The sequence below is a fragment of the Anolis sagrei genome, chromosome 5 (genome assembly GCF_037176765.1).
Source record: "Anolis sagrei isolate rAnoSag1 chromosome 5, rAnoSag1.mat, whole genome shotgun sequence".
Classification (NCBI taxonomy): domain Eukaryota; kingdom Metazoa; phylum Chordata; class Lepidosauria; order Squamata; family Dactyloidae; genus Anolis; species Anolis sagrei.
In genome coordinates this window covers 148,893,918-148,904,313 of record NC_090025.1, presented here as the reverse complement: position 1 = coordinate 148,904,313, position 10,396 = coordinate 148,893,918, and the positions used below count along the sequence as shown (strand labels likewise).

General features: G+C 48.5%; 1 protein-coding gene across 1 annotated transcript; it reads right to left on the bottom strand.

Annotated features, from left to right (window-relative positions):
• Positions 1–264: 264 nt before the first annotated feature.
• MYF6 (myogenic factor 6) lies at positions 265–10,074 on the bottom strand. The gene is made up of 3 exons (XM_060777397.2): positions 8,939–10,074; positions 7,096–7,183; positions 265–997 (listed from the first exon to the last, which is right to left on the bottom strand). Exons 1-3 carry the CDS (start codon positions 9,542–9,544, stop codon positions 879–881), a joined length of 813 nt encoding a protein of 270 aa, XP_060633380.2. The 5' UTR covers positions 9,545–10,074; the 3' UTR covers positions 265–878.
• Between the last annotated feature and the right edge of the window lie 322 nt (positions 10,075–10,396).

Sequence of the window (10,396 nt, the reverse complement as noted above, 5' to 3'; positions counted from 1 at the left end):
TAATTTTATGTTTGGGGGTCACCACAACATGAGGAAGTGTATTTGTGGCATTAGGAAGGTTGAGAAACACTGAAATAGAGGAAAGGAAAACATAATCCACCTGCTTCCTTTTTCTAGAGCCAGGGAAATCGTTTTTCTCAACTACAATTCATGGCAACTGGACACTTACAATGCCCAAACTTAATTTTTACAGGTCCCAACATTTTTATTATTATTTTCAGTTGAATCTCCTTGACAGGTGGACAAAAATCCACAACAACTTCGTACGCAAAAGTGATTTATTTTCCAGCCTTGGGAATATCGTCCAGTTTTCCTTCTTATAGCCACGAAGTCGCATTCCACGTTTTAAATATCTATATATAAATTTATATCTCTATATCTTTTTGTTTTACAAAACACACACAAAAAAGAGAGGACGCCTTTAAATTATTTACAAAAAAAACCAACAAAAATCCACACACAAACTTTGGAAATCCTTTTTTGTTAAAAACAACAACAATAATAATAAAAAAAATCCCAACCCACGAGGAGGAGCTTCCTTCGACAGGAATGAACTTGGTTTGAGGCAAAGGATGCTCACTAAGCCGCAAGATCAAAATATATTAATTTGCCAAGGAGAGGAGAGGAGGAAAGGCAACTTGAGGTTCCAATCCAAATGCCCGGGGGGGGGGGGGGGGGCAAGAGGGACCCCACCCTCCACTCCAAGGCGGGTTTCCCTTTTAAGAAGAGGCCTTTTTTTATTTGTTCAGCTGCGAGCGCCTGGCCACCCTTCTTGGGTTTCCAGAAGATTAAATTAATGCGCGATTTAGTGGAAAGGGCGAAGGGGATCGACAGTCCCTTGCACCGTCCAGTTTCCAAAAATACGCCTGGCTTGCTGCCTACTTCTCCGCCACTTCCTCCCCGGTGGGGACTTTGTGATCTTCCGAGGAGATGCTGTCCACGATGGAGGAGAGGCAGCGGAGGCTGCTGGAGGCCGAGGAGTCCAGGAGGGAAAGCCCTGGGAAGAGGAAGAAAGAGAAGAAAGGAGAGTTGAAGAAGGTGGCTTCAAACTACAAGGAAGGAGATTCCATCTGAATATGAGGAAGAACTTCCTGACTGTGAGAGCTGTTCAGCAGTGGAACTCTCTGCCCTGGAGTGTGGTAGAGGCTCTTTCTTTGGAAGCTTTTAAACAGAGGTTGGATGGCCATCTGTCAGGGGTGCTTTGAATGCAATTTTCCTGCTTCTTGGCAGGGGGTTGGACTGGATGGCCAACTCTATGATTCAGACCTGAGGCTGAGAGGAAGCAGCAGCCATCTTCCCACCTCAACCCAGCATAAAGCAGTCAACACATTAAAGGGGGCACTGCCCCTATGGAAGAACCCTGCTCCCCATTGAGACATTTCCCAATTTTCCTAGCATCCCAGGAATTTCAAATTTCAAATTTCAACAACAGAGAGGAAACAAACAAGGACATCTAATCACCTCTCAACAAAAGATTGCTCCGGGCACTGCTAGGCAATCAAATGCTAATCAAGGTAGTCAGTTGAAACATTCACACCTAGCTCCAACAGACAAGAGTCCTTTGTCCCACCCTGGTCATTCTACAGATATACAAACCCCCTTTTTTCCTAGTTCCAACAGATCTCACTACCTCTGATGATGCTTGCCATAGATGCAGGCGAAACGTCAGGAGAAAATGCCTCTAGAACATAGCATATAGCCCGAAAATACCTACAACAACCCAGTGATTCCGGCCATGAAAGCCTTCTACAATACAATTTCAAATTAAATTAGGTGACCATTCTAAATGACCATTGACATACCTCAAGAAAAGGCATAGGCAAAGTAAGCGAGGGAATGCCAAATACGTTGTTGTTGTTATTGTGTGTCCAAGTAGTTTCCAATTTATGCTCAACCCAATCATGGGGGTTTTCTGAGGCTAAGAGTGTGGAACCTGCTCCAAGTCACCCAGGGAATTTTCAGGCTGAAGATGGATCCATACCAGGGGTCCTCAAACTTATTAAACAGAGGGCCACAGTCTCTCAAACTGTTGGAGGGCTGGATTATAATTTGAAAAAAGTATGAATGAATTCCTATGCACACTGCACATATCTTATTTGTAGTGCAAAACAACACTTAAAAACAATACAATAATTAAAACGAATAACTATTTTAACAAATATAAACTTATTAGCATTTCAATGGGAAGTGTGGGCCTGCTTTTGGCTGATGAAATAGAATTGTTGTTGTTGTGTGCTTTCAAGACGTTTCAGAGTTAGGTTGACCCTGAGCAAGGGTAAATGACCTTGCAGAGCCATATCCGGCCCCTGGGCCTTAGTCTGAAGACCCCTGATCTACTCTGTCAAATTATGCAATTTGAACTGCATTGTATCATAATAATAATCAAACTCTATTGGGTTGCTGTGAGTTTTCCGGGCTGCATGGCCGTGTTCCGGAATCATAGAATCATAGAGTTGGACGAGACCTCATGGGTCATCAAGTTCAACCCTTTGCCAAGAAACAGGAAAATTGCATTCAAAGCACCCCGACAGATGGCCATCAAGCCTCTGTTTAAAATCTTCCAAAAAAGGAGCCTCCACCATTCTCTCCTGATGTTTCACCCACATCTATGGCAGGCATCCTCAGAGGTTGAGAGTTCTGTTGGAAACTAGGCAAGTGAGGTTTATATATCTGTGGAAGGCCCAGGGTGGGAGGCAAGCGTGAATATTGAAATTGATCACCTTGATTAGCATTGAAAAGCCTTGCAGCTTCAAGGCCTGGCTGATTCATGCCAGGGGGAATCCTTTGTTGGGAGGTGTTAGCTGGCCCTGATTGTTTCCTGCTTGGAATTCCCCTGTTTTTTAAGTGTTGCTCTTTATTTACTGTCCTGATTTTTTTGTTGTTGTTTATTCCTTCAGTCACTTCCGCCTCTTCGTGACCTCATGGACCAGCCCACCAGAGCTCCCTGTCGGCCCGTCACCACCCCCAGCACCTTCAGAGTCAAGCCAGTCACTTCAAGGATACCATCCATACCATTCCCCCCAGCATCACTGTGTTTTCTAAGCTTTCCTGTCTTCTCATGATGTGGCCAAAGTACTTCATCTTTGCCTCTAATATCCTTCCCGGGCTTTATTTTCTGAAGTATGGACTCTAAAAACTCTAAAATCAGTATTTCCCGATTTTAGAGTTTTTTAAATACCGGTAACCAGATTTTATTCGTCTTCATGATTTCCCCCTTTCTGTTGAAATCGTCCACATGCTTGTGGGTTTCAATGGCTTCTCTGTTTCCAATTTATGCTCGCCCAATCATGGGTTTTTCTCAGGCTGAGAGTGTGTGACCTGCTCCAAGTCACCCAGGTTTCTCAAGTCATTCCTGACGCAAAAACAAAACAAAACTGGGACTTTTCACGTCCGAAGTTACATCGAAATGGTTGTATGACGCAATTTGATCTGCATTATATGATAATACAATCCAAACTGTATTATGTGAAGGTGCAGATCTATCTCCAGTGGGGATTCAAACCTTGGTCGAGCCCTGAACAATTCTTGAAATTCGCAGACTGGGGGGAAATTCGTTGTTATTGTGATTGAGAGACATCTCCCTCCTTTCCCCCTCCAACCAAGATTCACAAAAGACTGACTCGGTGGGAATGCTGGGTTCGGTAGTCCACATATCTGACTTGCCCATGTTCTGCTCCTCGTCTTGTTGGTTCGACAAGTGGCCACTTTAAACACGGGTTGATGCGTGGCAAACTTTCCTGGGTTAAAATGCCTATTAAATGCAGAGGAAGGCGTCTCTTTTTAAGGAAAGTTCCTGGGAAAGAAGCGAGCCTTTGTTTTCCCTCGGGGGTTTTTTTTTCCCCAATGATTCATTGACACTGTAGAATTAACGCGGTTTGACCCCACTTTCATTCACCGCCATGACTCAAGGCGTTGTCGTTTGACAAGGTCTTCTTCGGTCTTCTCTGTCAAAGGATGATGGTGCCTCGCCAAATGACAATGACAACAACAACAACGACACCTTCACCTGATGAGGGATGGGTGGGCACTTGTTTTTTAGGGAGAGGGCTTTGGAGGTTGTGCTCCTGACTCCAAGGTAAACATCTTCCACGGTGTTGAACAGAATTTCTTCCACACTGTAGAACAGCATGGGCAAACTTTCGAACTTGGGGGCCCATATGCTAGCACTCCCTGTTAGGAGGACTGGCTTCCCAGTGATGGAAGGAAAGAGGGAAGGAGGAAAGAAAGAGAGAAGGAAGGCCAAAAGGGAGGAAGGGAAGGATGGCAAGAGAAAGAGGGAACGAGGGAAGGAATGACAAAAGGAAGGAAGAAAAGATGAAAGGGTGGAAGGGAAGGAGGAAGGAAAAAGGGAAGGAAAAAAGGGAGGAAGAGAAGGGAAGGAGAAAGGAAAGAGAGAACGAAAGACAGACAAAAGGGAAGGAAGGAGCCGAAAGAGGGAGCAAAAAGGGGAGGAAGGTTGAAAGGGTGGAAGGGAAGGATGGAAGGAGATAGAGGGAGAGAAGGAAGGAAGGAAGGAAGGAAAGACAAAAGGGAAGAAAGGAAAGATGAAAGGGTGGAAGGGAAGGAAGGGAAGGAGGAAGGAAAAGGGGAAAGAAGAAAGGGAAGGAAGGATAAAGGAAAGAGAGAATGAAAGAAAAAGGGAAGGGAGGAGGCAAAAGAGAGAGCAGAAAGGGGAGGAAGGATGAAAGGGTGGAACGGAAGGAAGGATTTGCGTTTATACTGTGTTTACTGTATTGATGGGCGTGGCCTCATGTAAGCCGTCCCCAGTATAAATAAAGTTATTATTATTATTATTATTATTATTATTAAGGAGAAAGTGAGGGAAGGAAAGGAAGTAAGGAGGAAGAAAAGAAAAGAAAAGACAAAGGGGAAGAAAGGAAAGTGAAAGAGGGAGAGAGGGAGGGAAAAGGGGAGGAAGGATGAAAGGATGGATGAAAGGAGAGAGAGAGAAGGAAGGGGGGAGTAAGGAGGAAGGAAAGGGAAGGAAGGACGAAAGGGTTGAAGGGAAGGAGGAAAGAAAAAGAGAAGGAAGGAAGGGAGGAAGAGAAGGATGGAAGGAAAGGAAGGATAAAGGAATGAGAGAAGGAAAGAAAGACAAAAGGGAAGGAAGGAAAGTGAAAGAGGGAGAGAGGGAGGAAAAAGGGAGGAAGGGTGAAAGGAGAAAGAGAGAGGGAAGGGAGGGAAGTAAGGAGGAAGGAAAGAGAAGGAGGGAAGGAAGGAAGGACGAAAAGGTGGAAGGCAAGGAGAAAGAGGGAGGGAAGGAGAAAGGAAAGAGAGTAGGAAGGAACGATAGAATGGCGAGAGAGAAGAGGGCCTGAGAAAAGAGGCTGAATCCGGCCAGGGGCCTGGGTTTGCCCATACCTGCTGTAGAATGAGTGCAGTTGGACAGCATTACAGACGTGGAAAGATTGGTCTCTGGTTGAGATCTTCTCAAATGCCAACGCCAACCCTTCCTCAGAAAGAAGTTGTGTTCAACACGGTGGAAGAATTCTATCTTCGAGTCAGGGCCATAGCTTCCAAACCCCCCTCTCTGGTGAGCAAGGGATTGGGATTTTCAAAGTTCTCAACCCGAGAGCAATCTCGTCTTCGGTCGTGATCCTCGCATCCTCCTTTACGACTCTTGTTTGAATGACAGCTTTCTGTGTGATCCTTCCTTGGGTTCCGACCCGTACATTCGGTTCTGCAGTCAATCCAAAGGGAGCGAGAAAGTAATCTTTCTTCGAAAGGCGACTTGAGCTGGAAGCAGCTTCGAGGGCGCTGGTGGGCAGGAGTCCCATGGAAAGGGTGCGAGCGGAGGGCTTACTCCTCACTCAATAAGATCCGGGACAGGGTCATGTTTGGGTTCAAGTCCCCCTTGGCGTAAGTGTTGAGAATCGGGTTGCTCGCGCCTTTCCGCCAGGCCAAAACCCACGGACAAAGGCCACTGGATCCTTTTCAGAAAACAGTCGTAAAAAAAAAAATGTTGAAATATCTGAAAGCAGGCATGTAGCGGGGGGGGGGGGGGGGGGGGGGGCTGAAGCCCCCCCCCCCCCCAAATTCTCATGGTGGTTCGCGAAAAGGCCTTACTGGTGCATTATTTAAACTGTTATCTTTATTCATATCATGATCTGATCACCATACTCAATATATCCCATATGCATGGGGGTATTGGGGTAATGATACAAAAGGTTTGCTAGGGTAGACCCTCTTTCACTCAGACTTAGCCCCCCCCCCCCGAAACTCAGCCCCCCCCCCCCCGAAACCCCCCCTGAAATTTTTTTAGCCCCCCTCCCCAACGAAATCTTGGCTACGGGCCTGTCTGAAAGGATGTCGCTTTGAGGAGGGGGGCGAGCTTGTTTTCCGCTGCTCCAGAGACCAGGACAGAATCATGGATCCCAAATGCAGAGATTCCACTTAGGCACAAGCTAATATGTCTTCCAACAAAGAATTCCCCAGGCTGTAAGAATCCAGACCTCGAAACTGCTAGGCCATTACACCCTAATCAAGGTGGCCAATTGAAACATTCTCACCTACCTCCAACAGACAAGAGTTCTTTCTCCCCCCGGGACATTCTACAGATATATAAACCCCATTTTCCTAGTTTCCAACAGACGTCACAACCTCTGAGTATGCTTGCCATAAATGCAGGCGAAACGTCAGGAGAGAATGCTTCTGGAACATGGCCACACAGCCCGGAAAAGTCACAACAACCCATGAGCTAAAAGTTCCTGAGGGCAAGAGCCTAATGGAGTCTCCTTCTCTGGAGGTTTTCTGGATGACCAGTTGTCGAGAGGGCGTGGATTGTGTCTTCCTAAATAACAGTGGGCTGAACTGGATGGCCCTTGGGGTCCCTTTCCAATTTCAGGATTCTATAATATGATTCCATGGTACAAATGGAGATGGAGTGGATGGCCCTTGGGGTTCTCTTCCAAAAGTCGGGGGTTGTATGGTTCTTCCCACTGCAAGAGAACCAACCATTAGTCCACAGCATGCTCTCCACATCCTAAAATGTTGCAGAGGGATTCTGCTGCATGGAATCATCCTTGGGTTCTCTTCCAGCTCTATGATCCTACATCAGACATACAGATTCTATAGCCTTGGGGCGCCCCCATTTACCTTCTTTGGCGGCGGGCCCGTTGGTCAAGGCCCGGTGATGCTCCGCCCCGCTGGGCCAGGGACTCAGGAAGTCGGGGGCTGGTGGCATCTGGAGGAGGAAGAGGGCGGGGAGAGGAAGGGAGAAGGGATAGGAGGGGAGAGAAAGATGGGGTGAAACAGGAGGGAAGAGGAAAGTGTCAGGTTTAGGACAAGTTGGGCCCTGTGCTAGTTAAGTTAGGAGGCCCCTTCCTTGGGCCCTGAAGAAAGGAGGCCCAGTGGTCCTACACTGCCTGCTTTGTGGCACACTCCCGTAGACTATCACCAACTCTGTCATTATGCCTGAATCCATCTATCTATATAAATAAAAATGTAATGTTCGTTTGTGGGATTAACATAATTCAAAAACCACTGGGTGAATTGACACCAAATCTAGATACAATACACCTATCAGGCCAACAAGTGATCATCACTCATAAAAACATGGGAAAACACAGCGGAAGAGACTTAAAAAGCAAAAAAATACATTACAACGCATGCGCAAAACCACATATATACACATATACACAAATATATATACACACATATATACACACACAAAACACATATACACAGACTGGGCCACAGCAACCCGTGGCAGGGGACAGCGAGTCCGAAATACAATGTTTTCAAATGTAGATTTGCACTACAGCCAACAGGGCCCTGTGCTGCAGCACCCCTGAGAACAATGGTAAACCGCCTTGGGTCTTCAGAGAAAGGCGATATAGAAATTTCCTAAATTAATAAATACATATATTGCTGTGAGTTTACGGGGTCATGTGGCCATGTTCCAGAAGCATTCTCTCCTGACGTTTCTCCCACATCTATGGCAGGCATCCTCAGAAGTTGTGAGGTCAGTTTGAAACTAGGCAAGTGAGGTTGCTACCAATATTTTTTAAAAAATCTCTAAAATCAGGGCAGTAAATAAAGAACAACACTCAGAAGACGGGAATTCCAGACAGGAAACAATCAAGGCCAGCTAACACCTTCCAACAAAGGATTCTCCAAGGCAGGAATGAGCCAGGCTTTGAAGCTGCAAGGCTTTAATTGCAACATTCACACTTGCCTCCAACAGACAAGAGTTCTTTCTCCCACCCTGGACATTCCAAATATATATAAACATAGAGGCTCTTCATAGAGGCTCCTCCCATTTTCTAGTGTGATGAGGCCCCTAGACCTCAACAACCTCTGAGGATTTTTTTTTGTCGCGTAAGAAGTGACTTGAGAAACTGCAAGTCGCTTCTGGTGTGAGAGAATTGGCCATCTGCAAGGACGTTGCCCAGGGGATTTTTGATGTTTTTATCATCCTTATGGGAGGCTTCTCTCATGTCCCCGTTTGGGGAGCTAGAGCTGACAGAGGGAGCTCATCCGCCTCTCCCCGGATTCGAACTTGCGACCTGTCGGTCTTCAGTCCTGCCGGCACAGAAGTTTAACCCACCTCTGAGGATCCCTGCCATAGATGAGGGAGAAACGTCAGGAGAGAATGCTTCTGGAACGTGGCCATACAGCCCGGAAAACTCACAGCAACCCAGTGATTCCGGCCAGTCTGTTGAATGGAAGCTTATCCAGGCACACCACACATATGGTTATGAAGTTTACTTCTAGTACTGTGCAATATTTATGGTGGAATCACCCCGACTGAGGGTTATTTTGATCCTAACAGCTTAGATTCCCAACAAAAGCCTTCCACAACACAATAAATACATCAACGGAGCGCCCCTCCCTCTCTCCCTCCCTCCAAAGGACCAAGCGCTATCTACTGCCTTGAGGTGAAGGGACGGGCCCGAGCCCCCCATCTCTGTGGGCCAGGGTCAGAGGCGGCGCTTACATTCCCCGCCTTGGGGCTGAAGGCGAAGGCCTGGGCGCTCCCTCCTGCGGCGGCTCCGTGGGTGAGGAGCGCCTCCTGGCTCTTGTCCTGGTGCTGCTGCTGCTGGTGGTCGAGGCGGTGGAGGAGGTCCTGGAGGCGCTCGATGTAGCTGATGGCGCTGCGGAGGATCTCGACCTTGGGCAGGCGCTGGTTGGGGTTGGCCACGGTCCGCCGCTTGAGCGCCTCGAAGGCCTCGTTGATCTTCTTGAGGCGGCGGCGCTCTCGCAGCGTGGCGGCCTTGCGGCGGTCGGTGGGCGCGGACTTGCGCTTGCAGGTCTTGCAGGCCCAGACCAGGCACTGTCCCGGGCAGTGGGGTGCCTGCAGGCACGGCGGGGCCAGGACGTGCGCCTCCCCGGCGGGGCTGCTCCCCTCGCTGTCCCGGCCCCCTCCCCCTCCTCCCCCGGCCTCGGCGCCCAGCGGGTCCTGGCAGGAAGAGGGCGAGAGGGTGCCCTCGCTGCCCGGGTAGAGCGGAGAGCCCTCCTCGGCCACGTCCAGCTGCTGCAAGGCGCCATTCTCCCCGTCCAAGTAGAAGAAATAGGAGCCCGTTTCGAAAAGGTCCATCATCATGCTGCGCCTGGGCGGAGGGGGGCGAGCGGCTCCCCAAAGAAGCCCCGAAGAAGGAGAGGAGAGAGAAGAGCAGAAGAGCCTCCTGATGGGGAACGAGCGGTTCCCCAAAAGGGAGAAAGGGAAAGAGTCGGGAAGAGAAGAAGCAGAAGAGCCGCCCGACGGAATTTAATTAGCGCCGTGACATAAGGGGGCCCGGCCCGCTTTATATATAGTAGCCGCTGAAACTCTATCCCGCTCTGGAGCTGTCGCCACGCCGCATCCCCCTCTCCAGCCAGCCAGGCACCCTTCGGCCTGGGCTCCACGCACTCCCAAGCCCATCATCCCCCGGCCACACACCCCACATTCCCAATGAGGAAACAAACCCCCAGCTCGCTTTGCCCACCTTCCAAACTAGAGCCCCCCTTCAGAAAGACCCACACCCGTCCAAGTTGCTTTTTGGAAGCTCAGGCTCCACAACCTGCCACCCCTCTGCCACCCAAAAAGCCCCTTTTCTCAATTTTGCAAGCTGTTTGCATGTGTCTGGATCAGAGCTAGAGACACACACACAGAGAAAGTTGACACCAGGCCAAAGCGTCCAGGCTTAACTTAAAAATCCTTTGCTCTGAGCTAAGTATAGAACTCCAAGAAGGCCCTGGACGGACATATAATGGTTATTCTTGCAAATAAGAAGGCCGGATCCTTGTCCAGGGCGTGCGTTGTATTTCAGAGTTTGAAAACATGACTGCCTTGAGCATATCTTCACTGCACTTCCAAAACTATCTTCACTGAACATTTCATGCACTTCCTGTTGCAATGAAGATGAATGTAGACACTCACAAATGCAGAAGCCTTTTGCCTTTGTCTCCGAACTCC

Excerpts from the sequence above, each read along its gene's own strand:
- MYF6 (XM_060777397.2), bottom strand. The coding sequence starts at position 9,544 with ATGATGATGGACCTTTTCGAAACGGGCTCCTATTTCTTCTACTTGGAC. Across the intron at positions 7,184-8,938 it reads TCAGCCCCAAGGCGGGGAAT|ATGCCACCAGCCCCCGACTT; the intron begins GTAAGCGCCGCC and ends TTCCTCCTCCAG. Across the intron at positions 998-7,095 it reads CGGGCCCGCCGCCAAAGAAG|GGCTTTCCCTCCTGGACTCC; the intron begins GTAAATGGGGGC and ends TCCTCTTCCCAG.